We start from the raw sequence: 19,204 nt of genomic DNA, 5'->3' as shown, positions 1-19,204 counted from the left end.
TCTTGTTTGTTTTGGCCCAGTTCTCTAATCTGTCAAGGTCGTTTTGAAGTGTGATCCTGTCCTCTGGGGTGTTAGCCACCCCTCCCAGTTTGGTGTCATCTGCAAATTTGATCAGGATGCCCTTGAGTCCATCATCCAAGTCGTTGATAAAGATGTTGAATAAGACCGGGCCCAAGACAGAACCCTGTGGCACCCCACTAGTCACTCTTTTATTTTTCAGAAATCCATGCTGACTATTGTGATCACAGCATTCCTTTCTAGGTGCTCACAGACTGTTTGCTTAATGATCTGCTCCAGAATCTTCCCTGGTATTGATGTCAGACTGACTGGGCGGCAATTGAATACTTGGCTAGTTTAGATGTATTCAAGTCTCCAGGGCCAGATGAACTGCATCCAAGAGTATTAAAAGAACTGGCAGATGTGATCTCAGAACCACTGGCAGTCATCTTTGAGAATTCCTGGAGAACAGGCGAAGTCCCGGCAGACTGGAGGAGGGCAAATGTTGTCCCTATTTTCAAAAAGGGGGAAAGAGAGGACCCAAATAATTATCGCCCAGTCAGTCTGACATCAATACCAGGGAAGATTCTGGAGTGGATCATGAAGCAAACAGTCTGTGAGCACCTAGAAAGGAATGCTGTGATCACCAATAGTCAGCATGGATTTCTGAAAAATAAGTCATGTCAGACTAACCTGATCTCGTTTTTTGACAGAATTACAAGCCTGGTAGATGAAGGGAACGCAGTGGATGTAGCCTACCTTGATTTCAGCAAGGCATTTGACAAGGTGCCCCATGATATTCTTGTAAAGAAGCTGGTAAAATGCGGTCTTGACTATGCTACCACTCAGTGGATTTGTAACTGGCTGACTGACCGAACCCAAAGGGTGCTCATCAATGGTTCCTCTTCATCCTGGAGAAGAGTGACTAGTGGGGTGCCACAGGGTTCTGTCTTGGGCCCGGTCTTATTCAACATCTTTATCAACGACTTGGATGATGGACTCAAGGGCATCCTGATCAAATTTGCAGATGACACCAAACTGGGAGGGGTGGCTAACACGCCAGAGGACAGGATCACACTTCAAAACGACCTTGACAGATTAGAGAACTGGGCAAAAACAAACAAGATGAACTTTAACAGGGAGAAATGTAAAGTATTGCACTTGGGCAAAAAAAATGAGAGGCACAAATACAAGATGGGTGACACCTGGCTTGAGAGCAGTACATGTGAAAAGGATCTAGGAGTCTTGGTTGACCACAAACTTGACATGAGCCAACAGTGTGACGCGGCAGCTAAAAAAGCCAATGCAATTCTGGGCTGCATCAATAGGAGTATAGCATCTAGATCAAGGGAAGTAATAGTGCCACTGTATTCTGCTCTGGTCAGACCTCACCTAGAGTACTGTGTCCAGTTCTGGGCACCACATTTCAAGAAGGACACTGACAAACTGGAACGTGTCCAGAGGAGGGCAACCAAAATGGTCAAAGGCCTGGAAACGATGCCTTATGAGGAACGGCTAAGGGAGCTGGGCATGTTTAGCCTGGAGAAGAGGAGGTTAAGGGGTGATATGATAGCCATGTTCAAATATATAAAAGGATGTCACATAGAGGAGGGAGAAAGGTTGTTTTCTGCTGCTCCAGAGAAGCGGACACGGAGCAATGGATCCAAACTACAAGAAAGAAGATTTCACCTAAACATTAGGAAGAACTTCCTGACAGTAAGAGCTGTTCGACAGTGGAATTTGCTGCCAAGGAGTGTGGTGGAGTCTCCTACTTTGGAGGTCTTCAAGCAGAGGCTTGACAACCATATGTCAGGAGTGCTCTGATGGTGTTTCCTGCTTGGCAGGGGGTTGGACTCGATGGCCCTTGTGGTCTCTTCCAACTCTATGATTCTATTCTATTCTATGAATACATCTAAACTAGCCAAGTATTCTTGTACTATCTCCTTAGTTATTCTGGGCTGTGTTTCCTTTGCTGAATCATTTGCTCCAAATTCTTCAGGTCGGGCATTGTTTTCTTTATCAGAGAAGACTGAGGCAAAGAAGGCATTGAGGAGTTCAGCCCTTTCTGTGTCCCATCTTCTCCTCTGAGTGACCCCACTGTTTCTTTGTTCTTCCTTTTGCTACGAATATACCCATAAAAGCCTTTTTTGTTGCTTTTAACCTCTCTAGCAAGCCTGAGTTCATTCTGTGCTTTAGCTTTTCTGACTTTGTGTCTACACGTGCTGGCTATTTGTTTGAATTCCTCTTTGGTGGTTTCCCCCCTTTTCCATTTTTTGTACACATCCTTTTTTAATCTTAATTCAGTTAAAAGTTCTTTAGATAGCCACCCTGGCTTCTTTAGGCACCTTCCATGTTTCCGTCTCATTGGTATTGCCTGACGTTGTGCTTTTACTATCTCCCTCTTAACAAACTCCCAGCCATCATGAACTCCCTTTCCTTTTAGTATTACTGTCCATGGGATCTCACCCAGCACTTCCCTAAGTTTTGTGAAATCGGCTTTCTTAAAGTCAAGAAATTGAGTCCTAGTATGCTTGGCTGCTCCTTTCCGCTGTATAGTAAACTTCAGAAGAGCATGATCACTCGCGCCTAATGATCCTTCCACTTCTACCCCACTAACCAGGTCATCAACACTGGTTAGGACCAGATCTAAAATGGCTGTTCCTCTTGTTGCTTCTCCCACTTTCTGGACAATGAAGTTGTCTGCAAGGCCAGTGAGGAATCTGTTTGACCTTATGCTCTTGGCTGAGTTTGACATCCAACAAGCTTCTTCAGATACACTGAAACAGAAGTCACCAGACACTTATATACAGTGAGAGGGTGGGGAGAGGTATTACTCAGAAGGGTGGTGGGAACGGGTGATTGGCTGGTAGGTGTGGTAAACCTGTTGACAACTGTTAACGACTGCAATTGGTCTTACAGGAAAAAGCAAGGGGTGAGATGGCTAAAAATAGCTTTATCATGTATAATGAGATAAGAATCCAATGTCTCTATTCAGACCAGGTCTCTCCATGGTTTTAAGTTTGGTAATAAGTTGCAATTCAGCAACTTCTCTTTCCAGTCTATTTCTGAAATTCTTTTGTAATAAGACAAATACTTTGAAATCTTGTATAGAATGTCCTGGGAGATTGAAGTGTTCTCCTACTGGTTTCTCTGTCTTGTGATTCCTGATGTCAGATTTATGTCCATTTATCCTTTGGCGTAGGCTTTGGCCTGTTTGACCAATATAGAGAGCTGAAGGGCACCGTTGTCATTTGATGTCATACACAATGTTAGAAGATGAGCAATTAAATAGTCCTGAGATGGTATGTTTGATGTTGTTGGGGCCAGTAATGGTGTTGTCCTGGTGTATGTGGCAGCAAAGTTGGCAACTGGGTTTATTGCAGGCTCTGGTACCGGTGTCCATGTTAAGTCTGGTTGTTGTATTTTTGTGGGTGAGTTGTTTAAGACTGGGTGGCTGTCTGTAGGCAATGAAAGGTCTTCCTCCCAGAGCTTGAGAAAGAGAACTGTCATTGTCTAGGAGAGGTTGTAGATCTCTTATGATGCGTTGTACTGTTTTAACTTGGGAGCTGTGATTACTAGTGGTGTTCTGTTATTTTCATTTTTGGGTCTGTCTTGCAGCAAGTTCTCTCTGGGTATCAGTCTGGCTCTGTTGATCTGTTGTTTAACTTCATCAGGCGGATAGTTTAGTTCTAAAAAGGTTTGCTGTAGATCTTTTAGGTGAGAGTCTCTGTAGAGTTGGAACAGATGCGGCTGTAATGTAGGGCCTAGCTATATACAATGGATTGTTTGGTATGTTTGGGATGGTAGCTAGAAGCATGTAGATATGCTTGTCGGTCAGTTGGTTTACGGTATAAGGTGGTGTCTATATGCCCATCCTGTATTTTTATAGTAGTGTCCAAAAAATGTATTTCTTGCATAGATTGGTTCATTGTTAGGTTGATGGTGGGGTGAAAGTCATTGAATGTCTGGTGGAAGGTATCCAGGGTCTGTTGACCATGTGTCCAGATAATAAAAATATTGTCAATGTATCGCAGGTACAAGAGAGGTTTGAGTGGGTACCCACTCAAACCTCTCTTGTAGGGTAGTCTCACTGAAATTAATGGACCTAAGTTAGCCATATTCATTCATTTAAATAAGTCTACTCTGGGTAAAACTAAGCCCCAATGAGAATACTTTTTGCCACTTCCATGTGTCATAAGTTACTGGCTGTTGCTTTTTTTAAAAATAATATGAATAGTAAATTGCAGGACAGCCCATTGCCTAGCAGGAATCGCAAACGGTTCCAGAAAGACAGGGTCTTCAATGAATCCACTGTTTATTATATTGGACATAGTTATCATTTTTAATTCCCAAACAGGCTTATTAGATCTTTGGGTTTCTTTTTAGGACAATGGCAAAAGGATGGATTCTCACAGGAACAAGTGCTGACTTGCAACGGGATGGAAAGGATGCTCAGTTCGATGCAGGCCATGACTGTGGATCCCAGGATATGGCAAGCTGAATCTGCTCAGAGGTGGCAGAACAACCTTGCTATATCCCGCTTGAAACAAGCACACCCACAGAAGACGAACTGTTCGTCCATAATCATTTCCCTTGAAGGTTGTTGTTATTTTGATATCCCATTAAGGCAGCTCAGCTTCACTCCTGCAAACATTGGAGAATTTTAATTCAGATCAACCCTAGCTAAACCTAAATAAATATAACAAGTTGAGCCATTATTGGGAAATATTACAGAGAAAACGAGGGTCTTTTTATCTAATCTTCAACAATCTCAATGTGGGATATTACTATTAGCATTACATATGTGGATCAATGCAGCAGGAAGTTGTTTAAAGAGACATGTGTTTTCTCCACTTTGTTTTACTGATTATAACCAATGTGAATGAGTGCTCCATGCTATATATAAAAGGTTTTCTACCCTGAAACTCAGCATCTTTGAATACAAACAGATTATACTAGTAAATTTCACGAGATGTGTAAATTTGGACAGAATTAAGAATCTTAAAAGAAATAGGGAATGCAAATACTAATCTAGTCAAATGGAACATTATCAAACCCATGAGACTTTCCAGCGCTGTTCTGAAAATGTCACAGATATTTCTCTTGCCTTTCCCTCTCTTGCATGCCCACAGAAAGATGGAAAATATATGTAAATTGATCCAATCTATTAAAAGGAGAGGGAGTTCTCTACAATGGCCTACTTATACTAAGATTTTTGAATAACCCAGGCATTTCCTATTCCAACCAATATGTGCATTGAAACAGAGGAATGTTTGGTAAGCAAAGCAACATTGATTTGTTCCTCCAATTATAGCTACAAAAGTATGAATAGAACTATAGGTATAGTTTAAGTGCTGTTGCGTCATACATATTTTCTTCTCTCAAGCGACAGTTCTGCATCAGAGGACATCAGAATCTCACCTTTTCAGTTTTGTGGGGAATACGTCATTCTACTCACAAAATAGAATAGTACACTAAGAGTGAAACATGTGAAGTACACATCTACAGAATACAACCTGGTGTCAATCAAAAGCAAGTCAGCTATTTGAAAGTGTACATAATTTGGAAAAAGAAAAGATTAGTCAACTTACTAAGTATACATCCAGCACAGAAGCATTATCATTTTCTGTTTCTACTGTGCTCTGTTCTGAGGTCAAGCAGATAGCACTATCTTCTAAGGTGAATGTTGAACTCGAAGGCAATCCTTTACTGGATATAAAAGCAACACACAATGATCATGAAACCAAAATGAAACAATGTGCTAATAGGTCAGACTTATGGGATTGTCTTTAATAATTGTATAGAACCATACACATTTGTAAGATCCTAGTTGCATGCTATTCCATTGCAGCAAAGTCTTCCTACATCTTACCTTCAGCATCCCAAAACTGATATTGCCTTTGGACTCCAGTGCTCAGGCAAAAGAATGAGCAGAAGTGGCTGCAGAGGTCCCTCTAGATGGAAGAAGGTGTGGCACATGGAGTCAGCAATTGAGGGAGAGTTGCAAAAGTGTCCTGAGAGTTTTTCTGCCTCCTGTTCTCCACCAGCACAATCCTGAACCCTCAGTGTAAATTTCCTTAAAGGTAAAGGTAAAGGTACCCCTGCCCGTACGGGCCAGTCTTGACAGACTCTAGGGTTGTGCGCTCATCTCACTTAAGAGGCCGGGAGCCAGCGCTGTCCGCAGACACTTCCGAGTCAGGTGGCCAGCGTGACGAAGCTGCTCTGGCAAGCCAGAGCCGCACACGGAAACGCCGTTTACCTTCCCGCTAGTAAGCGGTCCCTATTTATCTACTTGCACCCGGGGGTGCTTTCGAACTGCTAGGTTGGCAGGCGCTGGGACCGAGCAATGGGAGCGCACCCTGCCGCGGGGATTCGAGCCGCCGAGCATGCGATCGGCAAGTCCTAGGCACTGAGGTTTTACCCACAGCGCCACCCGCGTCCCTGTAAATTTCCTTACTTTGTATTAAAATATGTCAGGTAAACCAGGGTATCTTGTTGGTTCAGATTTATTTAAAAACTGCATCTTTATAAATCTGGACTGATTTCATTAGTATCAGAGCAAAACTCTCAAAGTTCCTGAGGAACCAGTGGAACCAGTATTTTTTCTAAAAATGTTTGAAAATAAAAATATATACTCCACCTCTTCCAAACCCTGACACAGTACAATAACACTTCTGCATGTCTGATCCATTTAAACACACTTTTAGAAATGATTAATTATGCTACTTATTTGGGGAACAGGAAAAGCAAAACCGGACACACCCATAGAATGGCTCAGACTTCACAGTGACTGATATGTTGTGGTTTTTCCTGTTTTACCCATCCTAACCTATAAATCATGGGTAGTCAACCTTTTTATACCTACTGCACAAATGGTTGCAGATATATCTGCAAATGTGGTCTCCATGGTTTCACTCATACTGGTATTTCCCCCCAGTGTTGAGCAAAACTAAGGTTACCAGATTTTTTCCAATGAATCCGGGGATACTTTAATTAAATAAATACTACATGTTCGGGACGTTGATGCTGCAGCAATGGTGGTGGTCAACCGCCACGTTTCCCCTTCCTCCAAGGCTTCTATCTCCTTTTTCCATGAGCCTGGGCGGCCTGAGTTGTTGGTTCTTCCGTGGTGGTGGTGGTGGGGAAGTGGTGCGCGGTGTGTCAGGCATGGAAGGTGGAGGAGGGCCAACAGCAGCAGCGGTGAGGCTCGGGCAGCACGATGCCTCCCTTCCCATCGGAGCAGCCCCAATCCCATACCTACTTGCATGCAAATAGGAGGGGGCAGGAATCCCTCGGCTGGGAAGCGAGGCTTCACACTGCCTTTTGGAGCAGCCCCATCCCAACTCCTACTTGCGTGCAAGCAGGAGGGGGCAGGGATCTTCCTTCCCATTGGAGCAGCCCCAATCCCATTCCTACTTGTGTGCAAGCAGGAGGGGGCGGCGATCCTTCAGCTGGGCAGGGAGGCTTCCCCTTGCCTGAGAGATCCCTGCTTGCACGCAAGGAGGAGTTGGGAAGCTGCTCCGATAGGCAACATGAAGCCTCCCTTCACAGCTGAGTTGCTGGGGTCAGGGAAGGTGGAGGCAGCCCGGAAGCTGCGTCTGAGAGCCCCTGCACCACCATCACATGGGGACTTCTGAGCAGCTCCTGAAGCCAGCCAGAGCCAACTGCTCCGGGCTGCTTAGAGACGGCCGCTGCTGCGTTTCCTGGGGACATTAGATGAAATCCAGGGACATTCCGGGGATGGAATTTGTCTGGGGACTTATTTGCAAATCCAGGGACTGTCCCCGGGAAATGGGGACATCTGGTAACCCTAAGCTAAACACAAACATAGGCAAATTGCCAAAAGAATACTGGTGGTGCCGGTTTAATGTGTACCATATTTCATCACCTTTTGCAAATAATAGTCTGGCAGTAAAAAAAACCCTGGTGCATTGGCAAAAAAGAAAAGTACAAAGGTTATTTTATATGAGATGCAATAACTAGCTAGAACCAAATGCAATCATATCCAAAATGCACATGGGATAAGAGAGGCCAACAACCAATGGGCTGGGAGACTGAAACCATCACCACTTTGATCATAACATCATCACCATGGTCAAATCCATCTTTAGAACTCTAGGTAAATCCTTCAGTTCCCTTTGCTCAGCTGAAGGTAACTGAGAGTAGGGAAGGGATGCATCCTACCCAGCTGGGTTTAGCCCAGGTCTGAGCCCCTTTCAACGCAATGCAGGGGCGGCAGTGAGGCCATCTGCCTCTCCCCCAGATGAAGACTTACTAGTCAGAGTGGAAGGATACATAGCGCCTTCAAATGTGCCTACCTTCAAAGCTGCATTATGTCAACAAAGGTATCTGGAAAACATGCATTTATTTGCCTGGCCACAATATAGGTGAAATCTATATGTATCCTTCTGGACATGTGGTCTGGAGCATAGTGTTCAAAAGAGATTCCTAAATGACAGTTCATGTATTCGGTCACAGAATACTCCATCAATGAGAACGACACCAATTACATTCTTTCCATGATATGGCTCGATTATTCTTGAACAATGTGTTTATTTTATTGGCTACATTTTTCAGTGGTCCCTTAGTTCAGTGTTTCCCAACCTTTTTTGGGCAAAGGCACACTTGTTTGATGAAAAAAATCTCGAGGCACACCACCATTACAGCCCCGTGACGTCAGCGCGCAGCGTCACGCCGGGAGGGACGCACGAAAGTGTAAGTTTCAATTTTTTCCCTCCCCCTTGCCGGGGAACCTCCAAACTTTGGGGGTGGGGGGGGGAGGAGGCAGCAAAGCGAGGCAGGAAGGAGAGCGCGGCTTGGCTGGGTGAGCTTTGGCAGGGGCAGGGAATGAGAGCCACGAGGCGGGCGGTGCGGACAGAGGCGCTGCCCGCCGAGCTCGCAGGCAGCCAGGCAGGCAGACAGCGAGAGCCCCGCGCTGGACGGCCTCTCCTCATCGCCGCCGCCCCGCCTCTCGCCGCCCGACTCGCCCGCCTCCCTCCAGGCAACATCTCGCGGCACACCAGGCAACATCTCGCGGCACACTAGTGTGCCGCAGAACAGTGGTTGGGAAACACTGCCTTAGTTTATTTTACTGAGTTTTGCATATGACGGACAAAGCCTAGTAATGGATGTGTCTCCCCCAAAGACAGCTGCTCCCATTGCAGCCACATGGGGAGAATGCAAATCACCTGAGGAGAGGCCTCATTTTCTAAAGTAAACATAGTGATAGAGGTTAATTTTACACTTTTGATTTCCATTGAATCTGAAATGAAGAGCAAGTGTATGGCACAATACCAGGCAAAACCATCTTGCTCATTGTGGAAAATGTATAATACTTAAGAGACTAGTGTAACATAAGATTAGAGTTCAGTTATCATTGTTCACCTCCCACAACATTTACTATCAGATGCATCCCATGAACAGTTCACGTGGAAACTCACACATACTTCCAAAAGAAGGTTCCGTACTCAATGCTGATAGCAGCTGATTTTGCCAAGGCTGTTATTCCAAGGGAATAGCTGTCCTATAGGTTTGAAATGGTTTAAACAGTAATTTGCTTCCTGGGAGCTCCAATTCTGCTGGGAAACTGATAGGTAAAATGCACCCCACAAGTGAGAGCCCAGGGGTCTGAACACCCATCCCCCTCCCCGCCACTTTCTGAACATAGCCCAGGAGGAAGGAGCGGAACCACTGTATAACAGTGCCCCCAGCTCCTAGCCCCTCAAGACGGTCCAGAAGAATGTTATGGTTGATGGTATCAAAACCGCTGAGAGATCCAACAGAACTAGGAAACAGCTCTCACCTTTGTCCCTAGCCCGCCGGAGATCATCGACCAGCGCGACCAAGGCAGTTTCAGTCCCATGATGAGGCCTGAATCCCGAATGGAAGGGATCCAAATGGTCCGCTTCTTTCAGAAGCGGTCCGCCTGGAGTTGTTCAGCAACCACTCGCTCTATCACCTTGCCCAAGAATGGAAGATTTGAGACTGGGTGATAGTTGGTCATATTGGCCAGCTCTAGAGATGTTTTTTTAAGAAGCGGTTTAATGACTGCCTCTTCCAGCAGGTCTGGGAAGGCTCCCTCACAGAGAGAAGCATTCACCACCCTGCCAAGCCCATTGCCCAGCTCTTCCTGGCTCGCTTTTATAAGCCAGGATGGGCAAGGATCAAGGAGACAGGTAGTTGGTTTCACTCATCCAAGCAGCCTGTCCACAGACTATGTAATTATGGATACATAGTCAGAAACATGGCAGTCACTCCAAATTAACAGAGAATTGAGATTATGATTATTAGCATGATCAGGTATATTTTATTATTTATTCAAAATATTTATATACTACCTCTCACTAAAATAAAACCAAAAATATGTAATGAGGAATGCCCACATTCAGTTGAATTAAGGATGGGGAGAGAACTATACCATTCTCCATATTAAGAGTTATAACTAGAGTTAGCCATACTCTGAGTACACCCATTGAAAGGAATGGATATGGCTAATTTAGGTTATTAATTTCAACAGCTCTACTCTGAGCAGAACTTAGCTGGATACGTCCCTTAGGGTTTGTGTGAGCAAGTCACAGTTATGAAGATTGGATACTTTTTCTCTCATTTGGTTGTCCTGCTTTATACAAGCTTAACAACTTGACAAAATTTTATCTTTGGCAGTGACACTTTGCTTTAAAAATGTAAATTTTGCTTCATTTTTAAAGGCATAAAGGAATATCTTACTGATCTGAGCATGACAATGCTTATTTTGCTGATATAAAAGGCAAGTTTTGACAATTTTTCCTCATGAAAGATACTTCACAAGCAGCTTTCCAGGAAGCTTCCTTGCATTTATAAGCAGAAGTTTTAATGTAAACAGCTAGAGGCTATCATTTATAGCTTAGCTTGAAACAGATATACTCAGCACCTGAATAGTGCTTGGCACTGGTTTATAAGAGACTGAAGAGGAAGTTGGCATATATTTAAACAAATGTAAATTACCTTTCCCTGGGTTGAACAGATAAAGAATAGTTTGAAAAACCAATTACTTCAGGAGGAAATACTGAGGTTATCAAACCTTCCAGTAGAACACCTGCAAAGTACATTTCAGAACAGAAAAGTATGGAGTATGCTATAATTCCCTTTACCAAACAGAGTATGTAAAATGTTCTTTATTGCTGAATCAGAAAAAACAGCAGTCCGGAAAAAACCAAATTGCTGCTTGTTGCACTATGGCTTTAAAGAGCAGGTTTTTGTGGGTAAAGCTCCAGGGCACAAAAAAAGTGCAGAGAGACACAGCTTTAGAAAGCAGACCTGATAAAAGTTGATCCTCTACTTGGATTTGTTACTTTAATTTAACTCATTCTATGTGTCTGTTTTTCATCTTTCAATTTTTGTCTATTGTTATAATTGTTCTCTCTCTGATATTGATAGATAACAGGTAAGTGTGAATAATCCCTTAGACACACTTAGCGGGGACTCAGGGGGGTTTAATTCTAATTAAATTATAGGGTTGCACTGATGAATCTATGGGTGAGTTTGTACCATCCTATTTAGGTTTCATAAGCCACAATGCATATTTTGGTCATGCCTGCAGTCCTCTCATGTGCTGGGCTTATTAAACTGAAACATAATCATCTGAATGGTCAGAGATGAAAGGAACTGCAGTGCAGCACATGCTCCCCCACCTCACCTTACAATCCCTGGCAAGTCCGCTGAAACAACTGAATGGGGAGAAATAAATCTGCACTGGCTGGGATGCTGCAGGCTCAGAAGGCTCTCGCTTGTAATAAGACAGAGATCGGATCTGTAACTGATCTGTTTCCCCCTGAATTAAGTACAAATCAGAACAGTTGGGTTTGGGGAAAGAGTCCACCCATCTCTAGCATATATACAAATTTTAATTACCTGTTAGAATAAAACCGAGTTCCATCATGTTGATAATTGTCATCTACGTACAAAGAAGAAGTAGAAATTGTGGTTGCTAAAGATGCTGCTTCAAAAAGGGAAGGTGTGCTTGGCACTAAATCTGGCTGATGCCGGGAGGCTAATACTGTGCAGAGGGGGGAAAAGTCTGTAAATCATTCTTGCAAATATGAAATGAATACATTTTCATGGAAAATCTTACCTGCTCACCTATAGTGACAACATGTAAAGGCATGCACAAGCCTTGGGACTATGTGCTCTTTCTTCATATCTCACCTCCAGTGCATATGGCTTTGGGCTTGAATATCCTGGCTTGCACTAAGAATTATGTCCAAACTGAGGACCTCTAGCTCAATGTCAGCTAACAAGCCAGGATGTTCTCAGCTATAGGTTCTTCACACCAAAGCATGGCTTTTATTATTTTATTTTGGGGGGCTGGGTGGGGGGAGAGAGGAAGAAGTGCACCATGGCTTATTAACCATGGTTTATGAAGAGAAAACTAATGGGAGAAGGAAAACAAAGGTTGATTTTGCCTCATGCTGATATGGGCCCAGAAAGAGTGGCAGAGATGTTCAGTGCCCAGTGGCTGTGGATCAGTCATCTGCCAAGGCTTGTATGAGGAGATCCACACTGTATATTTAAAGCACATTCACAACACATTTAAACCCCAGGCTTCCCCAAAACAATCCCAGGAACTTAGTTTGTTAAGGGAACTTGGAATTGTAGCTCTCTGAGGGGAAGACTATAGTTCCCATGATTCTTTGGGGAGAGGCAAGTTCTCTAGATGTGTGTTGGGGGTGCTTTCAATGTATGCTGTGGCTCTGTCCTATGCCTTGACAATTAGAATTGAGATAAGCAGCATAAACAATGGACCAAAAGCAATTCCCAAGAGGAAGGTGTGTTCCAGGGTGGTTACCATCTTAATTGCAGCAGAGGTGGCTTTATAGATGCTGCTGGACCACAACTCCCTTCAGTCCTGAATCCTGGCAATGCTGATGGCAGCTGGAGACTAACAACTCCTGATTTAAAGGATTCCAAGCTTTGCCCAGACAATCTAGAATTCTCTAAGCATTGTTTTTTAATCATTGCTTTAAGCTTCTTCACTGGTTTTTAATCTCCCACTTTTTTCACTTATTTTTTAAGCAGAAGTGCCAAAAATCTTGAAAATATTTCTGTTTATTAAGAGCAGTGTAGCTCATTTGAAGCATTACCTTCTTCATCAAGGCTACAATAGCTCTGCCCCTCAGTAAGCAAGTCATGATTTTCATCTTTCCAATCTTGGCTAACCACAGAAACAAATTCTTGTGATGTAGCTTTTAAAGCAGCAATGGAATTGCATCGTTTCTTGGAGGGAGAGGACTTTAAAGCTGCATTCAAAAAGAGAGAGGATAAAAACAAGGCAGATTAATTAAATACAGATAAACTAAGCAATGAACTTTTAAGAAGGACTTTTCACTGTTACACAAACACTTTCACAATCCTTTCTTGTTCATCTCACTTGAATGCTGCTGACTGTTAAAAAAGTGGTTTGATCAGATTGCCCAATCAATTTCCATTATTCTAAATACACTGTAATAATGTGTTATGTACTGAGTTGAATAGGATCCAAACTGCAGCAGTCTGATTGGTCCTAGAACAATAGGATCCAAATTGCAGCAGTCTGATTAGTCCTAGAACAATAGGATTCAGAATGCAGCAGTCTGATTGGTCCAAGAACAATGCAGCAGTATGATTGGTTGGCAGGAACCACCCAATCCTGCACCAGATAGAAGTGAATCCACAACCTGATCGGCTTACAGTAGAATTCCGGAATTAGCCAATCATGTGCAGCCCATTGTGTAAATAGTGTATATAAAGCAGATACTGTGAGGGGACTTTCATTCATTCCTCCTCACCACTATGAGCTGAATAAAGAGCATGAAATCACTTTGCGACTCTGAGTATATTTCATAATGTCTTTAGAAGAGTCTATAATATGGGCCAGTATAAATCTGAGACATATTAACATTCAGAAATGCAGTAATAAAACTTGAACTTTTTCACGGCAGGGAGCTAGTAATAAGCCAAGTATCAGGCATACTTTTACCAGGTAATCTCTTCATCCCAAAAAATGGCATCTGCCTATTTTTCACTGGAATATATTTTACAATGTAAGATTTTATGGTTATATAAACCTAAATCCTCTTGCAAATAAAATTGCAAGGGAAATGTCTGTTTGGCTAAAAATATAATTGAAAACAAACCTAAAATATAGATTCCTCCCCTGCATATCTGAAATTATTGTAAAGAACTTCAAGAACATTTTAGTGAAATAACCTATAATCTGCTTATTTTATGTTAAAAATAAATACCAATATCCTTGACTGTATACATTTTTAAAGCCATCTGTACCTTAACCAGGTGCAGATGGCTTTAAATTTAAATTGCAACCAGGACAAGGTTGTGTGCTGCTGCTGCACATGTAGAATCAGGGCCTACATGCAGAGGGATCTCACAAAGAATAGTGGAATCCTGTCCCTCCCCCTGCCCACTATATCCTCTGGCACACATGTGGCAGGCAGTGCACCAGAGTAATCACGAGACCTCTGCATGTCTATGACCATTGTTATTACTTATTACATTTGTATACTGCCCTTCCCCTTAAGTTCACAGGGCAGTTCACAACATAAAAATACAAAATGAGAACACAAACAAATGAAAAAACAAACCAATAACCGCCACCGTCCCCCAACATTTGAAAGGCCATGGAATGTTCAATCAGCCAAAGGCCTGGTTATAGAGAAACATTTTTGTCTGGAACCTAAATATACGCCATAAAGGTGCCAGGTGAGCCTCTCTGGAAAGAGCATTCCACAAACGGAGAGCCACTGTAGAAAAGGTCTGTTCTTAGGTTGTTGCTCTCTGGGCCTCTTGTGGAGGGGGCACATGAAGAATGGCCTTCAATGATGGTTGCAGGGTCTGGGTCCTTGAGGTACTGCAGTCCTGAATCATTTAAGGCTTTATAGGTCAAAATCAAAATCAGCACTTAGAATTGGGCCTGGAAAATAACTGGCAGCCAGTGGCCAGGATCCGTGTCAGATGCTCACACCGTCTTCCTCCAGTGAGCAGCCGAGCCACCCAGTTCTGACCAGCTGAAGTTTCCAAACTGTCTTCAGAGGCAGCCCTAAGTATAACACATTGCAGCAATCAAATATTGAGGTTACCAGAGCATAGACAACAAAAGAGGTTGTAGAGAATTAACAGGGACACATTTCCCCTATCTCTCCCAATGGAGGTCATCACACAGGGCAACCAAAGCAGTTTCTGTGCCAAAACTGGGCTAAACCCCAATTGAAATGGATCTAGAAAATCAGCTTCCTCCAAGAGCACCTGGATCTAGCAACCACCCATTCACCCAAGGAAGGGATATTGAGCATTATGGGGATTCCTCCATACAGTGGTGCCTCGCAAGACGAAATTAATTCGTTCCGCAAGTTTTGCCGTCTAGCGAATTTTTCGTCTTGCAAAGCACGGTTTAAACGGTTTAACAAAGTCGCAAGACGTTTTCGTCTTGCGAAGCAAGCCCATAGGGAAATTCGTCTTGCGAGGCAAATCGCGGACGAAAAAACCTTTCGTCTAGCGAGTTTTTTGTCTTGCGAGGCATTCGTCTTGCGAGGTACCACTGTACATGTATACACTGGGAAGGATCATGTCCATGTTGCTCTCTGCACAAATGTGTGCATGTTGTTGTTGTTGTTTAGTCGGTTAGTCGTGTCCGACTCTTCATGACCCCATGGACCAGAGCACGCCAGACACTCCTTTCTTCCACTGCCTCCCGCAGTTTGGTCAAACTCATGCTGGTAGCTTTGAGAACACTATTCAAACATCTCGTCCTCTGTCGTCCCCTTCTCCTTGTGCCCTCAATCTTTCCCAGCATCAGGGTCTTTTCCAGGGAGTCTTCTCTTCTCATGAGTGCCAAAGTATTGGAGCCTCCACTTCAGGATCTGTCCTTCCAGTGAGCATAGAATCATAGAATCATAGAGTTGGAAGAGACCCCAAGGGCCATCGAGTCCAACCCCCTGCCAAGCAGGAAACACCATCAGAGCACTCCTGACATATGGTTGTCAAGCCTCTGCTTAAAGACCTCCAAAGAAGGAGACTCCACCACACTCCTTGGCAGCAAATTCCACTGTCGAACAGCACTCAGGGCTGATTTCCTTCAGAATGGAGAGGTTTGATCTTCTTGCAGTCCATGGGACTCTCAAGAGCCTCCTCCAGGACCATAATTTAAAAGCATCAATTCTTTGGCGATCAGCCTTCTTTATTTTCCAGCTCTCACTTCCATACATCACTACTGGGAAAACCATAGCTTTAACTATATGGACCTTTGTTGGCAAGGTGATGTCTCTGCTTTTTAAGATGCTGTCTAGGTTTGTCATGGCTTTTCTCGCAAGAAGGAGGCGTCTTTTAATTTCGTGGCTGCTGTCACCATCTGCAGTGATCATGGAGCCCAAGAAAGTAAAATCTCTCACTGCCTCCATTTCTTACCCTTCTATTTGTCAGGAGGTGATGGGCCCGTGGCCATGATCTTCGTTTTTTTGATGTTGAGCTTCAGACCATATTTTGCACTCTCCTCTTTCACCCTCATTAAAAGGTTCTTTAATTCCTCCTCACTTTCTGTCATCAAGGTTTTGTCATCTGCATATCTGAGGCTGTTGATATTTCTTCCGGCAATCTTAATTCCGGCTTGGGATTCATCCAGCCCAGCCTTTTGCATGATGAATTCTGCATATAAGTTAAATAAGCAGGGAGACAATATACAGCCTTGCCGTACTCCTTTCCCAATTTTGAACCAATCAGTTGTTCCATATCCAGTTCTAACTGTAGCTTCTTGTCCCACATAGAGATTTCTCAGGAGACAGATGAGGTGATCAGGCACTCCCATTTCTTTAAGAACTTGCCACAGTTTGCTGTGGTCGACACAGTCAAAGGCTTTTGCATAGCCAATGAAGCAGAAGTAGATGTCTTTCTGGAACTGTCTAGCTTTCTTCATAATCCAGCGCATGTTTGCAATTTGGTCTCTGGTTCCTCTGCCCCTTCTAAATCCAGCTTGCACTTCTGGGAGTTCTCGGTCCACATACTGCTTGAGCCTTCCTTGTAGAATTTTAAGCATAACCTTGCTAGCGTGTGAAATGAGTGCAATTGTGCGGTAGTTTGAGCATTCTTTGGCACTGCCCTTCTTTGGGATTGGGATGTAGACTGATCTTCTCCAATCCTCTGGCCACTGCTGAGTTTTCCAAACTTGCTGGCATATTGAGTGTAGCACCTTAACAGCATCAACTTTTAAATTTTTTAATATTTTATAAATAAATAAATAAATTTTGAAATTTTAAACCCCTTGGATCACTGCCTTGCCGTGGCGGAGGGGCTTGAATAACTCAGAGAAGCTATGAACTATGCCATGCAGGGCACCCAAGATGGACAGCTTATAGTGGAAAGTTTTGACCAAACGTGATCCACTTGGAGTGGGAACCAGCAAGCCACTCCAGTATGCCTGCCAAGAAAACTCCATGGACAAAGACAACAGGCATATAAAAGTTATGACACTGGAAGATGAGCCCCTCAGTTTGGAAGGCGTCCAACATGCTACTGAGGAAGAGCGGAGGACAAGTACAAGTAAATTCAGAGCTGATGAAGAGGTTGGGCCAAAGCCGAAAGGACGCTCAGTTGCGGATATGCCTGGAAGCGAAAGGAAAGTCCAATGCTGTAAAGAAAAATATTGCATAGGAACTTGGAATGTAAGAACCATGAACCTGGGTATGTTGGGTGTGGTCAAAAATGAGATGGGAAGGATAAATATTGACATCCTGGGCATCAGTGAACTAAAATGGACGGGAATGGGCAAATTCAGTTCGGATGACCATCATATCTACTACTGTGGGCAAGAATCCCGTAAAAGAAATGGAGTTGCCCTCATAGTCAACAAAAGAGTGGCGAAAGCTGTCCTGGGATGCAATCTCAAAAATGTTAGAATGATCTCAATACGAATCCAAGGCAGACCTTTTAACATCACAGTAATCCAAGTTTATGCACCAACTACTGGTGCTGAAGAAACTGAAATTGACCAATTCTATGAAGACTTACAACACCTTATAGAAGTGACACCAAAGAAGGATTTCCTTCTCATTATACTGGATTGGAATGCTAAAGTAGGGAATCAAGTATAAAAGGAACAACTGGCAAGTTTGGCCTTGGAGATCAAAACGAAGCAGGGCAAAGGCTAATAGAGTTCTGTCAAGAGAACAAGCTGGTCATCACAAAAACACTTTTCCAACAACACAAGAGACGACTCTACATATGGACATCACCAGATGGGCAGCATCGAAATCAGATTGATTATATTCTCTGCAGCCAAAGATGGAGAAGCTCTATACAGTCAGCAAAAACAAGACCTGGAGCTGACTGTGGCTCCGATCATCTGCTTCTTATTGCAAAATTCAAGCTTAAACTGAAGAAAGTAGGAAAAACCACTGGGCCGGTAAGATACAATCTAAATCAAATCCCTTATGAATACACAGTGGAAGTGAGGAACAGGTTTAAGGATTTAGATTTGGTGGACAGAGTGCCTGAAGAACTATAGATGGAGGCTCGCAACATTAAGAGGTGGCAAGAATACACAGAGGAACTATACCAGAAAGATATGGATGGCTCGTACACCCCAGGTAGTGTGAATGCTGACCTTGAGCCAGACATCCTGGAGAGTGAAGTCAAATGGGCCTTAGAAAGCACAAGGCCAGTGGAAGTGATGGTATTCCAGCTGAACTATTTAAATTTTTTTAAAAATGTGTGCATAGGCACTCACAAAATACTTGAATGACACATTCCATGTTACAAAAGTTCAGATAACTTCCAATAGGTTATAGGTAAAGGTAAAGGACCCCTGGACGGTTAAGTCCAGTCAAAGGCGACTATGGGGTGCAGCACTCATCTTGCTTCAGGTCAAGGAAGCCGGCCTTTGTCCACAGACAGCTTTCTGGGTCATGTGGCCAGCAGGACTAAACAACTTCTGGCGCAATGGGACACCACGACAGAAGCCAGAGCACAAGGAAACGCTGTTTACCTTCCCACCGAAGTGGTACTTATTTATCTACTGGTCTGCTTTTGAACTGCTAGGTTGGTGGGAGAGAGAGAGAGAGAGAGAGAGAGAGAGAGAGAAGAGAAGAAGAAGAAGAAGAAGAAGAAGAAGAAGAAGAAGAAGAAGAAGAAGAAGAAGAAGAAGAAGAAGAAGTTGTTATAAGCATCCCGACTACAGTGGTACTCT

At 43.5% G+C, this 19,204-nt stretch overlaps 1 protein-coding gene and 1 long non-coding RNA gene across 6 annotated transcripts in view; one reads left to right on the top strand and one right to left on the bottom strand.

Moving 5' to 3' along the window:
- LOC308597894 overlaps positions 1-19,204 on the top strand; it is a 208,707-nt gene that overhangs the window by 65,212 nt on the left and 124,291 nt on the right. The window lies entirely within an intron of this gene.
- PIP5K1B (phosphatidylinositol-4-phosphate 5-kinase type 1 beta) overlaps positions 1-19,204 on the bottom strand; it is a gene marked incomplete at its 3' end in the record, with an annotated part of 92,399 nt that overhangs the window by 3,189 nt on the left and 70,006 nt on the right. For 4 of the 5 annotated variants that reach the window (XM_081213742.1, XM_081213739.1, XM_081213741.1 and 1 more), the window contains 3 exons: positions 13,116-13,271; positions 11,887-12,031; positions 5,589-5,706 (listed from right to left, as the gene is read on the bottom strand). In XM_081213742.1, coding sequence (XP_081069868.1) covers positions 5,589-5,706; positions 11,887-12,031; positions 13,116-13,271 — 419 coding nt within the window. Of the gene's footprint in view, positions 1-5,579; positions 5,707-11,886; positions 12,032-13,115; positions 13,272-19,204 lie in introns of those variants that run through there. The other variant, XM_081213738.1, reaches the window with a different exon arrangement.

Source organism: Podarcis bocagei (assembly GCF_964188305.1).
Source record: "Podarcis bocagei genome assembly, chromosome: 11".
NCBI lineage: Eukaryota > Metazoa > Chordata > Lepidosauria > Squamata > Lacertidae > Podarcis > Podarcis bocagei.
This window is presented reverse-complemented; position numbering and strand designations above follow the sequence as displayed.